This window comes from Leptodactylus fuscus, chromosome 1 (genome assembly GCF_031893055.1).
Source record: "Leptodactylus fuscus isolate aLepFus1 chromosome 1, aLepFus1.hap2, whole genome shotgun sequence".
Taxonomy (NCBI): Eukaryota; Metazoa; Chordata; class Amphibia; order Anura; family Leptodactylidae; genus Leptodactylus; species Leptodactylus fuscus.
The window spans coordinates 10807936-10828042 of record NC_134265.1 but is presented as its reverse complement, the minus strand read 5'-3'; the positions used below and the strand labels follow the sequence as shown (position 1 = coordinate 10828042).

The following is a 20107-nucleotide window of genomic DNA, read 5'->3' as shown; positions in this document are numbered from 1 at the left end:
ACTCTCTCTCAATTTAGTGCATGAAGGTGCAGGCTGGCTGCCGTGCCAGCAAAATATGCCAGGGGTTGCCGACCCCTGCTGTAAGAAGTATACTTAAACCGGCAGAAACCGGACTGATCCCACTATAGGGTCTGCAGGTAACTGATTGATTTTTAAGCAACAAGGTCTCCGTCTTTCAGTTCCCCATGCAGACCTAAACAACGGAGACCCGAACACTATGTAACTCTAGTGTCAGATGTAACGTGAGCATACCTCCCAAGTGTCCCGCATTTGGCGGGACACTCACGCTTTCCTGCCCCTGTCCCGCCCAGCCCCCTGCATGTCCTGCTCTGTCCCTTTAATGTTTTATTAAACAATCGTTGCTCTGATGAACAGATAAAAGTCTCTTGTGATCGGAGGTACGTTTCAGTATTGTAGAAGGACTTTGTGTGACATCACATGGTCATGTGACTAGGTGGGCGTGTCAGTGTCCTGTGCAGTGAAGAGATGAAGAGACATGTGTAAGGTACTGACAGGGCGGAGGGGGGTGAGATGCAGGATGGAGAGAGTGTGAGTGTGTGTATCATTATACTGGGGGCAGTGATGCAAAGGAGGACATGAAACTGGGGGCAGATGAAAGGGGATATGAAACTGGGGGAGAAATGGAGGAGGGGAGATGAAACTGGGGGCAGAGATGGAGGAGGGGACATGAAATGGGGCAGATGAAGGGGGCACTTAAACTGGGGTGACATTAAACTGGGTGACAACTGGAGAGGGCATTAAACCGTGGGAGTAGCTGGAGGGGGACCTGTCTGCTTCTAGTTGCCCCCAGTTTAATGTCACTGTCCAGCTACCCCTATGTCTGCTTCCAGCTGCCTGAGTTTAATGTCCCACGTCAGTTGCCATTAATTTATTGTCCCCCTCCAACTGATCCAGTTTCATGTTTAAACTGGGGCACCAGGAGAGGGACTTAATACTGTGGGGCAGTTGAAAGGGAACATTATAATGTGGGGACATATAATGTATGGGTGACTGTAGGAGGATTATACTGTGTGGGGGCAGTTGGAAAAGAAATGAGAATGGGCGGAGTCAACGTAAAAGTGTGCGGAGCTAAATTTGCCGCACATTTTGTCCCTCTTTCTGTTATTCAAAAGTTGGGAGGTGTGCATGAGGCCTAATAACATCAGTGATAAACCTGAACTCTGCACGGACTGAAAACGATGAAGGACAATAAGAAACATCCTGAGCAACATAAGAGATAGAAGATGATGAGGAAAGCTGCGAACTATTAGTTACATCGTGTATATAGGTGGCAGAATAGAAGAGCTCGATAGAATCCCAATCATTGCCGAATTCATCAACATGCGGCTCCTCTACCTCAGGAAGGGAATTATTGTATCCAGTCACACTTATTATATAGAACACAACAGGAGGGAGCGAAAAGAAGAGACCGAGACAGAGAGAGCTACATACATATCACACACACAGCACTGCTACATACACGTCACACACAGACGGCTCTGCAGTGACCTCTAATATCTAGTCATGTGATTCTGTGACTCCTCCCACACATTTGACATCATCACAGGTCCTTCAGCTCTAGGATTTAGTATCTTCTGCACAGATGAAGCAATAACAGCAGGACCTGATCATGTGACTCCTTAACTCCTCCCACACATATGACATCATCACAGGTCCTGTGAGCAGGCGGCTGCTGTACCTGAGGAGGTAAGTGCTCGCTCTCAGCCCTTCTCGTACACTCAGTCTCCCTCCTCGTGGCCCCCACACTCTATAATGTCCTCCTCGTGGCCCCCACACTCTATAATGTTTTCCTTGTGGCCCCCACACACTATAATATCCTCCTCATGGCCCCCACACACTATAATGTCCTCCTTGTGGCCCCCACACACTATAATATCCTCCTTGTGGCCCCCACACACTATAATGTCCGACTTGTGTCCCCCATACACTATAATATCCTCCTCATGGCCCCCACACACTATAATATACTTCTCATGGCCCCCCACACACTATAATGTCCTCCTCGTGGCCCCCACACACTATAATATCCTCCTCGTGGCCCCCACACACTATGATATCCTTCTCGTGGCCCCCACACACTATAATATCCTCCTTTCTGTCCCGTTTCTCTCAGATGGAGAGAAACGGGACAGAAAGGGTATAGGATGTAGGGAAAGAAACAAAAAACCAAAACACTCAAATAACATAAGTAAACCAGTGACTCTATATGTATGTAAGGTACCGCTTACTCAGGACAAGGTGATACCATTCTAAATTTGGCATGACAAGCAACGCACAGAGGAATAAGCAAACACTTGCGACTATTAGGGTATTAATGAACCAGCGTGCGAAGCACTTCAGGGGGAGGACGTGGGGCCTGGGCTAGGGCCCCCTTCCTGTTCTCCATAAAGGAGGACCAAAAAGCCCATCTGGAGCAAAAGCTAGAGAAGGTATGATTTTTGGAGGCCAGCATCCGCTCCAGGGTAAAGACCAAGTCTACATGGTGAATGAGTTTGCCTACCGTCAAGCAGGGTGCAAATTTCCATTGCCTCACTATCATGGATCTGGCTGATAAAATTATTTGGCCCAGTACCACCTGGATACCTGTGGGAAAAGACCCAGTGTCCAGAAAGCAGAGTGCCAGGCTCGGGGAGGGCGGTATAGTGAGACCAGCCATAGAAGAAATAAATTGAAAGACCGCTATCCAAAAGGCTTGGACCAAGGGGCAGTCCCGCCACATATGTAGGAGGGTGCCAACGTGCCCGCAGTCTCGCCAACAGAATGTAGGGAGGGAGGCATTAATACTGGCCAGCTGGCTAGGGGTTCTGTACCAGCGCAGCAGGATTTTTTGGGCTGTCTCCCAATGGGCCGCTACTCATCCTCCCTCTATTCTGTACTTCTATTGCACTGTTACTGTTGTTTTTCCTTTAGAGAATTGAGCAGTTGCACGCGGATCTCCACAGCTGGTTATTCCCAATAAAGCCATTTCTCCACTGACAATACACTTAATAATAATAATAATAATAATAGATTTTATTTATATAGCGCCAACATATTCCGCAGCGCTGTACAATTCATAGGGTTCAGATACAGACATACATAACAAAGAACGTCATTTCACACAATGGGACTGAGGGCCCTGCTCAAAAGAGCTTACAATCTATGAGGTAGAGGGGGTGACACAAGAGGTAGCAGGGGCGGCATTGCTTATACAGTGTTCAGACAATTTTGTGCATTAGGAATTGTGATAGGCTTGTCTGAAAAGATGCGTCTTTAGTTTGCGTTTGAAACTGTAGAAGTTGGGAGTTAATCTTATTGTCCGGGGTAGAGCATTCCAGAGAAGTGGTGCAGCTCGGGAGAAGTCTTGTATACGAGCGTGGGAGGTTCTGATAATAGAGGATGTAAGTGTTAGATCATTGAGTGAGCGGAGAACACAGGTTGGGCGGTAGACAGAGATGAGGGAAGAAATGTAGGGAGGGGCGGCATTATGGAGAGCCTTGTGGATGAGAGTAATAACTTTATATTTTATTCTATAATGAATAGGCAGCCAATGTAGTGACTGGCACAGACCGGAGGCATCGCTGTAGCGTCTAGCCTGATAGATGAGCCTGGCCGCTGCATTCAGAATAGATTGTAGAGGGGAGAGTTTAGTAAGGGGAAGACCGATAAGTAAGGAGTTACAGTAGTCAAGGCGAGAATGAATCAGAGAGACAGTAAGTGTCTTTAGTGTATCTCTGGTAAGGAAAGGGCGTATTCTGGAGATGTTTTTGAGGTGGAGGTGACATGAACGTGCGAGTGATTCAACATGAGGGGTGAAGGAAAGGTCTGCGTCAAATATGACCCCGAGGCAGCGGGCATGCTGCCTAGGAGTTATAGTAAGGCCTGAGACTGCAATGGATATATCAGGGACAGATCTGTTAGATGGTGGAAACAGTAGTAGTTCAGTCTTAGAGAGATTTAGTTTCAGATAGAGCGAGGACATGATATTAGAGACAGCAGAGAGACAGTCACTGGTGTTCTGTATGAGTGCAGGGGTGATGTCACGGGAAGATGTGTATAATTGGGTGTCATCAGCATAAAGATGGTACCTGAAGCCAAATCTGGCAATGGTTTGTCCAATGGGGGCTGTGTAGAGAGAAAAGAGCAGGGGGCCTAGGACCGAGCCCTGAGGAGCCCCAACAGCAAGGGAAAGAGGGGAGGAAACAGAGCCCGCGAATGATACACTGAAAGTGCGGTCTGAGAGATAAGAGGAGAACCAGGAGAGCGCAGTGACATTGAGGCCGACTGAGCGGAGCATAGTGAGGAGAAGTTGATGGTCAACAGTGTCAAAAGCTGCAGAGAGGTCCAGAAGAATAAGAAGAGAGAAGTCACCATTGGATTTAGCCTTTAGTAGATCATTAGAGACTTTTGTGAGAGCTGTTTCAGTAGAGTGCAGAGCGCGGAAACCAGATTGTAAGGGGTCAAGCAGAGAGATAACGAATTAACCGAGAATAAACCAGGCGTTCCAAAAGTTTAGAGATGAAGGGGAGGTTAGAGACGGGTCGATAGTTAGCAGCACAGGATGGGTCCAGGGAGGGTTTTTTCAGTAGCGGGGTTATAACAGCATGCTTGAAGGAGGATGGGAAGATTCCAGAAGAGAGAGAGAGGTTAAATATTTTAGTAAGGTAAGTAGTGACAGCAGGGGACAGAGATTGGAGACGGTGTGAGGGGAAGGGGTCACTACTGCAGGTTGTGGGGCGAGATGAAGAAAGTAGCTGGGAGACTTCCTCTTCTGTAACAGGTTCAAAAGATGAGAATGGACAGTCTGAAGTGCGGCTGGTGAGGGGATCAGTACTATCGTAGGTGTGGGAGTTAATGCCACCTGGGGCTTGGGCAGTAATTTCCTGACGGATCTTATCAATTTTATCATGGAAATACATGGCCAGGTCATCAGCACTAAGGTCTGTGAACGGCGTCTGTACCTTGGGTGTGAGTAAGGAGTGAAAGGTTTCAAAAAGCCTTTTAGGGTTGCTGGAGAGAGAAGAGATGAGGGCGGTCAAATAGTCTTGTTTGGCGAGGTAAAGGGCAGAGCTATATGTTTTAAGCATAAACTTGAAGTGGAGGAAATCTGCAGGTGAGCGTGATTTTCTCCAGAGACGTTCGGCACACCTAGAGCAGCGCTGGAGAAATCGTGTCTGTGGCGTGTGCCAGGATTGCTGCCTCCTATGTGGGACTTTACGAGTGGAGGGGGGAGCAACCTCATCCAATGCATTTTTGAGGGTTTCATTATAGTGACTGGTGGCCAGATTGGGACAGGAGATTGAGGAGATGGGGGACAGAGAGGACTGCAGAGTATCTGAGAGGTGCTGGGTGTCAATAGCACGCGAGTTCCTATATGATGGGTAGGGGTGTCTTGTGAAGGGGAGAGAGCACTGATGGTGAGAGATAGAAGGTTGTGGTCAGAGAGCGGCAGAGAAGAGTTAGAAAATTTAGAGACTGTGAGGAGTCGATGGAAGACTAGATCAATCGTGTTACCATCTATATGTGTGGCGGAAAAAGAACATTGTGAGAGACCAAGAGAAGTGGTTAATGAGAGAAACTGTGAGGCAGCCGGGGAGTGAGGGGGGGCAATAGGGATGTTAAAGTCACCCATGATGAGGGTAGGAATGTCACTGGATAAAAAGTGGGGAAGCCAAGAAGCAAAGTGGTCCAAAAATTGGTAGGGTGAGCCAGGTGGGCGGTAGATCACGGCTACACGTAAGGAGAGTGGGCGGAAAAGTCTGATAGCATGGACTTCAAATGAGGAGAATGTGAGTGAGGGGACTGGGGGAATGGACTGAAAAATGCACTGCGGTGACAGAAGTAAGCCTACCCTACCACCCTGCCTATTATCAGGCCTAGAGGTGTGTGCAAATTGTAGGCCACCATGAGACAGAGCAGCAGGGGAGGCCGTATCTGACTGCTGGATCCAAGTCTCAGTAAGGGCGAGCAGGCCAAGGGATTTGCTAAGGAATAAGTCATTAATGTATTCTAGTTTGTTACACACTGAGCGGGCTTTCACCAAAGCAGCACAGAAACAGTTCACAACCTGCACTAATTGAGAAATACTGTCACCCTTGGCCCGACAGCCAATAATCATCCCTTGTGCAATTCTGATAAATCTTCCCCTTCCGTGTAGTGATTACATTGTCTCATCTTCTCTCCATTCAGGTTCCTACAATATAGAATCTTCTCAGTATCTTCTATATAAGAGAATATTCCTGATTGATCCATCAAGGATGGAAAGAGACAGGAACAAGATGGCGGAAAGTCTATTAAATCTCACCCTAGAGATCATCTATCAGCTTACTGGAGAGGTGAGAGATTCTGATGATGTCATCATTACATCATTCTTATCTCTAGTAATAACAGATGATATGACTGGAGAGGTGATGGACTCTGGACATGTATGTAGTGAGATTTATTAATGTGTCTCCCCATAACCAGGATTACACAGTAGTGAAGAAGACCTCTAGTGGGCGCTGTCAGTCTCCTGTGTATGATGGATATGGAGGAACACTGAGCCCAATCCCTGGGCCTCCACTTCACCCCCTGATACAGGAGGAGATCAATGGACAGAAGATCCTAGAACTCACCAACAAGATGCTGGAGCTGCTGACTGGAGAGGTGACACTGCTGGGAATGCTGGGACATTATACAGTACCTGGAGGGGTCGGGGTGATGACTGTATCATTGTGTTGTCAGGTTCCTATAAGGTGTCAGGATGTCGCTGTCTATTTCTCCATGGAGGACTGGGAGTATTTAGAAGGACACAAGGATCTGTACAAGGAGGTGATGATGGAGGACCACCAGCCCCTCACATCAGCAGGTAATAGACATGACTATATACACATGGACTTCCATGATTTGTATGTACAGAATGAATTCAGTCCCTGTCTGTGTTTCCTACAGGTAGATCCAGTAAGAGGACAACACTGGAGAGATGTCCCAGTCCTCTTCTTCCACAGGATGATCAGGTAGATGGAGATATTCCCTATGATGTGTAGGCGGGCTGTGAAGTCCTTGTGGTCAGTCTTGTTGTATCCAGCAGTATTATATGGTTATATACATGGGCGGTGTCATTGACCCGCCATCTAATATGTTTATCCGGCTTCTCACAGACCTGCAGCTACTGTCAGGACATCTTTCATCTTCATGCGGATTAATGATCTAGAACATTCTCTGTGACTTCCCCATTTGTCCGGTGACTTTTACATTATTTGTTTCACAGATTTTCCATCAGGATAAAGATCTGAGCGACATTAATGCTATATCTATGAGAATAAAGGAAGATCCCTATGTGAGTGGTGATGAGGAGTGTGAGGAGGACATTCCTACAGGGACCCGCCCAGGTGAGGAGTCACCACTATATAAAGCACAGAAGGGTCACTGATTCTATTCAGACATTGTTTAGACTATTTGTTGTTCCCCGATTCAGGTAAAATACTAATAATACCTGAATATAAATGTGATACCGCTATAGGGGGTAATAAATGTAGTATAGAATAGAACGGACAGCAGGAATATGGACTTGACATCGATGTGAACGAGGCAAATTTCTTCCTCACCGGCTGTCAGTCCTCGTGAAGGGAAAGAATTGACCAGAATTATATAGCAGATTATTTCAGGTAGAGGAAAAATAATCCTCCTGCTCGATCTTCAGGCAGATTCCACCTCAGAGCTCTATGGAAATAAATGGGAGGTGGAAAATCCCGCCTGGCCAGTAAGGAATCTGATGGAGATTCGGGGGCTGATTTGGTAAAGTGGAAAAATTCTTCTGAATTCCTGAAGCAGCTTCTACAAATGTCACTGTGTAAACCTCACCTTAGACCCCAATCACACTATGCAATCTGGACTAGAAAATCTGGTCTGTACATCAGTCACATTTCCCAGCCCGAACTCTGTCCACACACCAGGTCTCCCCGTATCTTAGTGATCTATGACGCTAGGAGTCCCTGCTTCCTTGTGACTCCACAGACCCTACTACATACTGTATGGGACAGCAGATCCGCGGTGAGTTCAGGCTGGGAAATCCAGCAGATGTGGTTTGGATTCTATAGTGTGTATGGGGTGTAATACAGTAAGATTTATGGCATCCTACAGTATTATTCCACATAAGTGGCCATATTTAAGCAGCCATGGATTGTGTTCCTGTGGTTTGGGCTCTGAGACTTATTTCACTTTGGAATCTTAGAAGACACGTCCAGATAAGACGATCTATATCAGGACAGGACAACTAGTAATGTAGTCAGAGGCCTGGACTTAGCAGTACAAAATAAGGGCCTTGATGTTCGGTCCTAAATGTGGGTTCTGTTGGGATAAGATAAACTACTCTAGGTGCAGAAATTGTAATGAGATTGTGATGAATGTCCTTTATGTAACGTGAGCAAGGTGATCTACCAGGGACAGGCAGGGCCGCCATCAGAACAGTGCTGGTGCTGTCAGCGGCCCGGTCACCGCTCTAAGGAAAAAGGAAGCCGATAACTTGTACCAGTGTAACCAAGCAGCAATATGTACCAAAGTATAGTAACCTGCTGTGCACCATTATTAATCAGAAAAGTAGCCCCAAAAAGGCCTAACATGTAACTTTATAATAAATATTTCTAAAATCACCAAACTAAACCAAAAACACTGAATAAACAAGGGATATACCCAGAACTATGACCTGATATATTCAGCTCACTCAGGCTCCACATCTCACCATCTACTACAGCTCAGAACGTGAGACTCCCATCATTTTATAGACAATCATCTTGGCTATTTAGCATATGATTAATTATGCAGATTCTTCTCATGTAACTGCTTTGTTACTGTTTTGCTCCTCTTGTATACTACAAAGTACAACCTGTTCTCACATTCCCTAATAGCTCAGGGACTTTAGTTTGATTCCCAAGTGAAAGGTCACTGGTTCAAATCAAGTATCAGCCATGAAGAAGATTTCTCAAGAAAAGAGAAACATCATCCAGCTCATCGATAGCGGTCTCTGGGCCAAGAACGTTGCCAAACTGCTTCATGTAAGTGCCATGACTGTGGGAAGAATACAAAATGAAGTCCGTCCATTCATTGCAAAGCCAAGAGGTGAACGTTCAGGCAAAATATCAGTCAGTAAGTCGGCTCACCACAAGATCTATCAGTTGTGGCGCGACAAACATAGCAGTGCAGGTGGCTCGTATGCTTCGTAATAGTGAGATCACAAACATGCATTACACTGGAATGGTTGCCCAAAAGATGAGGAAGCCTTAAAATCAAGTTTCCCAAAAAAGTACGAAAACTGGACAGTAGGAGATTGGAAATAGGTGATTTGCAGAGATGAGATGAAAGTTAATAGACTGGACTCTGATGGGTCACAGACAAAGGGGTTGTATACTTTACAAGGATTGATGGTGGTCTCACTGCTGAGCTAAATGTGAGTATCCTACAAGACGAGTTACTTTGTACAATCAAGTACCATGGATATAAAAAGGACAACACAGTGTTCTAGCTGGACAATGACCTCAAGCATATGTCATGATTCGAAGAAATGGTTCAATGACAGTAAAGCAGAGGTTCTGAATTGGCCCCCACAGTCCCCAGAATTCAACCCAATCAAACACTTGTGGGTAGAGTTGAAGGAAAAGCTGTAGTCGTACCCAAGTGAGTTGACCAATATGCACCAACATTGGGAACATGTAGAAGAGATCAGGGATCTGATTTTAGTCGAGACATGCTTGAATCTGATCCAGAGCATGTCCATAAGGATTCAGGCAGTGTTGAAAGCCAAAGGTGGATTTATAAAATAATGAAAATTTAAATTTTTAGGAGTAAAATGGTAACAATGAAGTTACATGACAAGAATCTGCATAACTAGTCATATGCTAAATAGTTGCAAGTCTAATTTATGTATGAGATGGCCAAGATTATTACCTATATAATGATAGTAGTCTCACATTCCGATCTGTAGTGGACGGTGAGATATGGAGGTTCAAAGTCACAAGTTCTAAACAGTGTTACCCTTCTGCTCATCAGTGTAAGTGCCACCACCCCTTTTCCTTACTGCTGTGACTGGGTGGGCCCACTTATTTCATCCACTACCAGCACCTCTACAGTGACCTAGACTAGCGGTGGTATCTGCCATTGAAACTGTCTCTGACCTCAGTCTCAGCACAGTAAATACTAATGAAATAGGCAGTGTTACTGTTTGCTCAGTGAGGAATATACTTATAAGGTTATGTTATTTAATAATAGTAAAATCCATTTTCCTCTTGTCAGATGACTGTACCAGGCGCTCAGAGGGACATTTAATGCCTACAGATTATAAAGCAGAGGATCATGGTATCACAAAAGATCCATATGAACAACATGCCATTACCCCAGATATACCCTCAGCCCTTCAGAAGAAAGATCTCTCATCTAATTCATCACAGTCTGTTAAGCAAAATAAAAGATGCAGAAGCAGTGTTATACATCAGAGAACTCACACAGGGGAGAAGCCATATTCATGTTCAGAATGTGGGAAATGTTTTACTGCTAAATCAAGTCTTGTTGAACATCAAAGATCTCATACAGAAGAGAAGCTATATTTATGTTCAGAATGTGGGAAATGTTTTATCTCTAAATCAAACCTTGTTAAACATCAAAGAACTCACACAGGGGAGAAGCCATATCCATGCACAGAATGTGGAAAATGTTTTTCCACTAAATCAAATCTTGTTAAACATCAAAGAACTCACACAGGGGAGAAGCCATTTTTATGTTCAGAATGTGGGAAATGTTTTGCTCGAAAATCACATCTTGTTAGACATCAAAGAACTCACACAGGGGAGAAGCCATATTCATGTTCAGAATGTGGGAAACGTTTTACTGCTAAGTCAAGTCTTGTTGAACATCAAAGAACTCACACAGGGGAGAAGCCATTTTCATGTTCAGAATGTGGGAAATGTTTTGCTCAGAAATCAGAACGTGTTACACATCAAAGAACTCACACAGGGGAGAAGCCATATTCATGTTCAGAATGTAGAAAATTTTTTATTTCTAAATCAAAACTTGTTAAACATCAAAGAACTCACACAGGAGAGAAGCCAGTTTCATGTTCAGAATGTGGGAAATGTTTTGCTCAGAAATCACATCTTGTTGAACATCAAAGAACTCACACAGGAGAGAAGCCATTTTCATGTTCAGAATGTGGGAAATGTTTTACTACTAAATCAGTTCTTGTTAAACATCAAAGAACTCACAGGGGGGAGAAGCTATTTTAATATACACATGAAAAGTATGTTAAACCGAAAGTCATCTCCAACTGCACATCTAAGAACTCGCACAGGAAAAAGCATTTTTCTTTCATGATTGTTTTACCTCCAATTCATATCTTAAATCTTAGAGAGCTCACCTCGGGTTCTTTTGTCTGAAACTCATTGACAATATGAATAAAATATTTGAATTGGAATTACACCTGCATGTTTGTGACAGTCCTTTATTCCTGGCAGGCCTGGGGTGACGAGGTATTTTTGTGGCCTCTACTTTTATTTGTTTTTTGTTTTTTTTAATTCAACAAAAATAAAAGAACAAGGATGAAACAGGACGGTACAAAAGTCATCCCAAGTACAACATAGTATCCAGGTAACAACAGGAGCAAGAACCTCGAGCGGCAGCTTCAGGGAGAAGAAGGGAACAGGGGGAAGAGGGACAGAGAAGAGCACAGAGTAAAGAAGGAGAAGAGAGAGAGGAAGGAAGTAGAATGAATATCTTAGTGAGTAAGACGATAACTAACTGAAGGAGGAGAGAAGGAAAAAACAAGGTAACAGGAAAAGGGGTGGGGAGGGGGCTGAAATAAAAAAAAAAAGTCTGGGACAAGGCCCAGAGGTTTGTAAGTCCAAGCCTTCTAACAGTAGGAGCAGTACATCTCTATGTCTCATGAGGCCTAGGCCTACAAGAGGAATACAGACAGGTAATAAATCCATATCTATAATAATCATTGTGCCACAATCTAGTCCCAAGAAGTGTCTGTGACTCTTCAGTACATTGGAACTTCTACCAGTCCCCAGACCTGAATATCATTGAACATCTGTGGGATGATTTGAAGCGGGCTGTCCATGCTCGGCGACCATCAAACTTAACTGAACTTGAATTGTTTTGTAAAGAGGAATGGTCCAAAATACCTTAATCCAGGAACTGATTAAAAGCTACAGGAAGCGACTAGAGGCAAAAGGAGGATCTACTAAATATTAATTTCACTTTTCTGTTGAGGTGCCCATACTTTTGCACCAGTCAAATTTTGGTTTAATGCATATTGCACATTTTCTGTTAGTACAATAAACCTCATTTCAATCCTGAAATATTACTGTGTCCATCAGTTATTAGATATATCAAACTGAAATGGCTGCTGCAAACGCCAAAATTTTTAGAACTAAAAATGATTAAGATTAATAGGGGGGCACAAACTTTTTCATAGGACTGTAAATTAGTAACAAATACACATGTCTAGGTCTGTCTCTGGGAAGACCAGGGTGGGTGGTCCAGGCAGATGGGTCATCCGTGGACGCCGTGACCAACCAAGTCCACCAACCAGATGACAAGCATGAACTAAGCTGTAGCTACAGGATATGCAGATGAAGAAACCTAAATTCTCTGAAGATGTAAGATATTAACATTGACTGATATTTCCGTGTTATCTTGGACATTTTCCCTGTTCCTGTGTTTTCCTTCAAGATGTTTAATTAAACTCTACATGTTTATAACAAGCTGACTCCTCCCATCGTGATAAGGCCTACAACACGTGGTCACACAAGTCTCACCCGAAAATACAAGATATTTAACAGACCCAAATCATGAGAGACATCAGTAACCTGATCTCAGGGGGTTGAACACCTTTTAAGAGAAATAGTGTCCAAGGTCTGGGCCAAGTTTCTTGTAATAGGCAAGAGGCAATCTGTCCGGACCAGGCGCCTTAATCGTAGCCATATGTTTATCTTATACTATTTTAAAATCTTACCCATATCCGTCTAAACTGCTATATACTGCTTTGAGAAATTTCCCCTCAACCACTTCTGGACCACCCATTGAGTATATACATCCGGAAGTTGGTTGCCTTGTTCTGCAAGGACATACCGGTACGTCCAAGCAGAACTTAGCAGCTGTACAAAATCGGAGCTGTTGTAACTACAGCCGGAGCTCCCAGAGAGAAGACAGGGAAGGTTTATTACCTTCCCTGCCTTCTCAATTGCTGTGTATACACATGTGGCCACGCTCTGACCCGGTGTTCATGTGATCCGGTGGGATCAGTGCGTTACAAGAGATTCTGGGTCCTACAGGCCTGAGATCAGCTCTATTAGTCTTAAAACAGTGTGCAGGATGTATTCCTCCTGTAACTGAGGCTAACAACATAAAAATAAAATAACATAAAAAAATAAAAACAACATAAAAATAAAGTCCTATGTGTCACCGATAAACAATGCAGACATTAGTTGAATAACACACATGATAAAAATGTTACAGCCCTCAAAACTGCACAAACAACAAAAACATAAAATGTGTCTGGTCCTGGACAAGAAATTACCCGGTACTGAAGAGGTTAAAGAGAGATTTTATCAAAACCGACTTTATTCTTTACACCTCTCTATGAGCACACAACCCCTCACCAGAACAAGGCCACTGTTTTGAACAATCTTTTCAGTGGGAATCCCTTTGAGCAGATCACACATTGGCTCAGATGTACTAATAGTGTAAACTTAGATAGACAATCTGATGCTACACCAGATTTATCACAGTGACTGAACTGGATGGTAAATCTATTCACTGAAAAGAGTAAAACATAACTTTTATTGTTCGTTTAAAATATCACCCAAGTGCTCTTTGTGAAAAGATAAAACACAAGCCACAGGGTGTTGGATAATATGTGCATAAATTGATACTAAATTTGCCCTCAAATGTATCCAACCCCTTGGTGTCAATTTCCCATAAAACCTGTTGATAGCTCAGGTTCAAAATATTGATGCTTATACTGTATATGCTTGATACATACGGGTTAAGTGTAGCTATTTAATACAATGGGTAGCAGGGTTGCCGTGTATAACCAACAACCCCGCAGCTTCCGTCATAGGTATGCTTAAATAATATCCCCACTGAAAATGCCACACATAATTACCAACTCCTATGTGTTGGAGATATATAAAAATTGTATCAGCAAATATTTAAGCTGTAACATTTGCTAACTAGCCAGATGAAACAAGGCACAGTGGCCATCTATCCCTGTCGGTCCATATTAGACCGGGGCTCTCCTCAATGCGTTACACTAACGGCCCTTCTTAGTTCATCAGGAGGAAATTATGGGAAGGTTGTTCTGATAATTTGCAGTGAAAACTGCAGTTAACCGCGTCCTTGATGGTAGGACGCGGTATCGGATGTGCTATTGGATGGTAAATCTGCCATATCTATACCCTGTCCAGTCTACATTTATACCACCTTAGGGTGAATTCACACTGAGTAAACGCTAGCTTATTCTGAACGTAAAACACGTTCAGAATAAGCGGTGTCTAAAGCAGCTCCATTCATCTCTATGGGAGCGGGGATACGAGCGCTCCCCATAGAAATGAATGGGATGCTGCTTTCACTCCGAGCAGTCCCATTGAAGTGAATGGGGAGTGCCGGCGTATACGGTAAGCTCTGCTCATGCCGGAGCGTACACGTCGGCACTCCCCATTCACTTCAATGGGACTGCTCGGAGTGAAAGCAGCATCCCATTCATTTCTATGGGGAGCGCTCGTATCCCCGCTCCCATAGAGATGAATGGAGCTGCTTTAGACACCGCTTATTCTGAACGTGTTTTACGTTCAGAATAAGCTAGCGTTTACTCAGTGTGAATGCACCCTTAGATGGTTTACTTTGAACTTACATTTTATGACGTAATTTTGGTGCATTGTTTAGAATACACTTCACAATATATTCCTCATCTTTATTAACATCTATTTAATTTTGACACGTTCATTAGAGGGAATTGGACTAAACAATCACAAATATTTTACTGATGGTGTATAATTGTACCTAGAATTATAACGAGTATTGTTTCCTTTTATCAATGATTGTATATTCTTACAAATGTGCACATATATAAGGACATCCACTGACAACTGCAAACTGGGAATCTGTTTAATAACATGCAAATGAGGTAATGATTAGAGATAAGAGAACGCCGTTTTGCTGTTTCTTGAAAAATCGCAGCAATCCACTGCATTAACAAGTTCATATAGAGCTGGAAAACAGCTTCTCTTTGTGGTGTATAGACCATCAAAAAGGGAATAATACATCCAAAATGCGCAAAGCTAATGCAAGGGGACGAGTACGAGGACAGGGGCCTGGAAATGGAGATGTTGAGCAAGGCTGCGCTCAACCAACAGCGTCTACTGCGCCTACAGCTCTGCGGCAGCAAGCATTGCGCTTCCCCACAGTCCCCGGCTTGATGACCACATTGAGTAGGCTGCAGGGTACAAACCTAAGTAGGCCCGAGCACCAGGAAGAGGTGTTACAATGGCTGGCGGACAATGCTTCCAGCACATTCTCCACCAGCCAGTCAGCCTCTACCTCAACTCCTCCTCCTACCCAACAGTCTGCTCCTCCTTCCTCACAACATGCCCGATCTTCCCAGCAACCTAATCCCACCTTTCCCACCTCCCAGGAGCTGTTTTTGACTCCATTCACTGTCCCTTTCTCTGTCCCAACACGTCCTGAATCACCAGAGGTAACAGATGAGTTCCCTGATGCACAAACACTGGAGCATCCGTTATCTCCTGTGGTTTCTGTTGACCAGCAATCGTCCCTCAGTGACGACGATGACGAGACACAGTTGCCATCAGGGCAGCCTGTTGCCATCGTCGTTGCACAAGAGGAGGAGGAGGAGCCGTCGGAGGATTTGGAAGAGGAGGTGGTGGACGATAAGGCCACTGACCCAACCTGGACAGGGCGGATGTCAAGCGGGGAGAGCAGTGGAGATGTGGAGGGAAGCTGCGAACTATCAGTTACATCGTGTATATAGGTGGCAGAATAGAAGAGCTCCATAGAATCCCAATCACTGCCGAATTCATCAACATGCGGCTCCTCTACCTCAGGAAGGGAATTATTGTATCCAGTCACACTTATTATATAGAACACAACAGGAGGGAGCGAAAAGAAAAGAGCGAGATAGAGAGAGCTACATACATATCACACACACAGCACTGCTACATACACATCACACACAGACGGCTCTGCTACATACACGTCACACACAGACAGCTCCTCTACATACACGTCACACAGACAGCTCTGCAACATACACATCACTAACAGCTCTGCTACATACACGTCACACACACACACACACACAGCTCTACCACATACACGTCACACACAGACAGCTCCGCTACATACACGTCACACACAGACAGCTCCGCTACATACACGTCACACACAGATGGCTCCGCTACATACACGTCACACACAAATGACTCTACTACATACACGTCACACACAGACGGCTTCGCTACATACACGTCACACACACAGATGGCTCCGCTACATACACGTCACACACACAGACGGCTCCGCTACAAAGACGTCACACACAGACAGCTCCACTACATACACGTCACATACAGACAGCTCCACTACATACACGTCACATACAAACAGCTCCACTACATACATGTCACACACAGACTGCTCCACTATATACACATCACATACAGACGGCTCCACTACATACAAGTCACACACAGATGGCTCCACTGCATACACGTCACACACAGACGGCTCCGCTACATACACATCACACACAAACGGCTCTACTACATACATGTCACACACAGACGGCTCCGCTACAAACATGTCACACAGACGGCTCCGCTACATACACATCACATACAGACAGCTCCACTACTTACACGTCACATACAAACAGCTCCACTACATACACGTCACACACAGACGGCTCCGCTACATACACATCACACACAAACGGCTCTGCTGCATACAAGTCACACACAGACAGCTCCACGACATACACGTCACACACAGACGGCTCCGCTACATACACGTCACATACAGAGAGCGCCACTACATACACGTCACACACAGACGGCTCCACTACATACACGTCACATACAGACGGCTCCACTACATACACGTCACATACAGACGGGTTCACTACATACACGTCACATACAGAGAGTTCCACTACATACACGTCACACACAGACGGCTCCACTACATACACGTCACACACAGACGGCTCCACTACATACACGTCACATACAGACGTCTCCATTACATACAAGTCACACACAGATGACTCCACTACATACACTTCACACACCGACGGCTTCTGTACATACACGTCACACACAGATGGCCTGCTACATACACGTCACACACAGACGGCTCTACTACATACGTCACACACAGAGAGCACCACTACATACACAACACACACAGACAGTTCTGCGACATACACGTCATATACAGACAGCTCCACCACATACACCTCACACACAGATGGCTCCGCTACATACACATCACACACAGACGGGTCCACTACATACACGTCACATACAGAGAGCTTCACTACATACAAGTCACACACAGACGGCTCCACTACATACACGTTACACACAGACAACTCCGCGACATACACGTCACACACAGACGGCTCCACTACATACACGTCACATACAGAGAGTTCCACTACATACACGTCACACACAGACGGCTCCACTACATACACGTCACATACAGATGGCTCCACTATATACAAGTCACATACAGAGAGCTCCACTACATACAAGTCACACACAGACGGCTCCGCTACATACACATCACACACAAACGGCTCTGCTGCATACACGTCACACACAGACAACTCCGCGACAAACATGTCACACACAGACGGCTCCGCTACATACAGGTCACACACAAACGACTCTACTACATATGTCACACACAGAGAGCTCCACTACATACACGTCACACCCAGACGGCTCCGCTACATACAGACGGCTCCGCTACATACACGTCACACACAGGCGGATCTGCTACATACACGTCACACACAGACGGCTCCGCTACATACACGTCACACACAGACGGCTCCGCTACATACACGTCACACACAAACGGCTCCGCTACATACACGTCACACACAGACGGCTCCGCTACATACACGTCACACACAGACGGCTCCACTATATACACGTCACACACAGACGGCTCCGCTACATACACGTCACACACAGACGGCTCCGCTACATACACGTCACACACAGACGGCTCCGCTACATACACGTCACACACAGACGGCTCCGCTACATACACGTCACACACAAACGGCTCCGCTACATACACGTCACACACAGACGGCTCCGCTACATACACGTCACACACAGACGGCTCCACTATATACACGTCACACACAGACGGCTCCGCTACATACACGTCACACACAGACGGCTCCGCTACATACACGTCACACACAGACGGCTCCGCTACATACACGTCACACACAGACGGCTCCGCTACATACACGTCACACACAGACGGCTCCGCTACATACACGTCACACACAGACGGCTCCGCTACATACACGTCACACATAAACGGCTCCGCTACATACACGTCACACACAGACGGCTCCGCTACATACACGTCACACACAGACGGCTCCGCTACATACACGTCACACACAGACAGCTCCGCTACATACATGTCACACACAGACGGCTCCGCTACATACATGTCACACAGACGGCTCCGCTACATACACATCACATACAGACAGCTCCACTACTTACACGTCACATACAAACAGCTCCACTACATACACGTCACACACAGACGGCTCCGCTACATACACATCACACACAAACGGCTCTGCTGCATACAAGTCACACACAGACAGCTCCACGACATACACGTCACACACAGACGGCTCCGCTACATACACGTCACATACAGAGAGCGCCACTACATACACGTCACACACAGACGGCTCCACTACATACACGTCACATACAGACGGCTCCACTACATACACGTCACATACAGACGGGTTCACTACATACACGTCACATACAGAGAGTTCCACTACATACACGTCACACACAGACGGCTCCACTACATACACGTCACACACAGACGGCTCCACTACATACACGTCACATACAGACGTCTCCATTACATACAAGTCACACACAGATGACTCCACTACATACACTTCACACACCGACGGCTTCTGTACATACACGTCACACACAGATGGCCTGCTACATACACGTCACACACAGACGGCTCTACTACATACGTCACACACAGAGAGCACCACTACATACACAACACACACAGACAGTTCTGCGACATACACGTCATATACAGACAGCTCCACCACATACACCTCACACACAGATGGCTCCGCTACATACACATCACACACAGACGGGTCCACTACATACACGTCACATACAGAGAGCTTCACTACATACAAGTCACACACAGACGGCTCCACTACATACACGTTACACACAGACAACTCCGCGACATACACGTCACACACAGACGGCTCCACTACATACACGTCACATACAGAGAGTTCCACTACATACACGTCACACACAGACGGCTCCACTACATACACGTCACATACAGATGGCTCCACTATATACAAGTCACATACAGAGAGCTCCACTACATACAAGTCACACACAGACGGCTCCGCTACATACACATCACACACAAACGGCTCTGCTGCATACACGTCACACACAGACAACTCCGCGACAAACATGTCACACACAGACGGCTCCGCTACATACAGGTCACACACAAACGACTCTACTACATATGTCACACACAGAGAGCTCCACTACATACACGTCACACCCAGACGGCTCCGCTACATACAGACGGCTCCGCTACATACACGTCACACACAGGCGGATCTGCTACATACACGTCACACACAGACGGCTCCGCTACATACACGTCACACACAGACGGCTCCGCTACATACACGTCACACACAAACGGCTCCGCTACATACACGTCACACACAGACGGCTCCGCTACATACACGTCACACACAGACGGCTCCACT

General features: G+C 45.5%; 2 protein-coding genes across 2 annotated transcripts in view; both read left to right on the top strand.

Annotated features, from left to right (window-relative positions):
* Nucleotides 1-20107, top strand: part of LOC142190048 (uncharacterized) — a 371533-nt gene that overhangs the window by 277409 nt on the left and 74017 nt on the right. The gene's annotated exons all lie outside the window — the stretch shown is intronic.
* LOC142218847 (oocyte zinc finger protein XlCOF29-like) lies at nt 1668-6999 on the top strand. Its single transcript, XM_075287814.1, has 3 exons — nt 1668-1707; nt 6190-6335; nt 6466-6999. The coding sequence occupies exons 2-3, from the start codon at nt 6258-6260 to the stop codon at nt 6997-6999; spliced, it is 612 nt and encodes a 203-aa protein (XP_075143915.1). The 5' UTR covers nt 1668-1707; nt 6190-6257.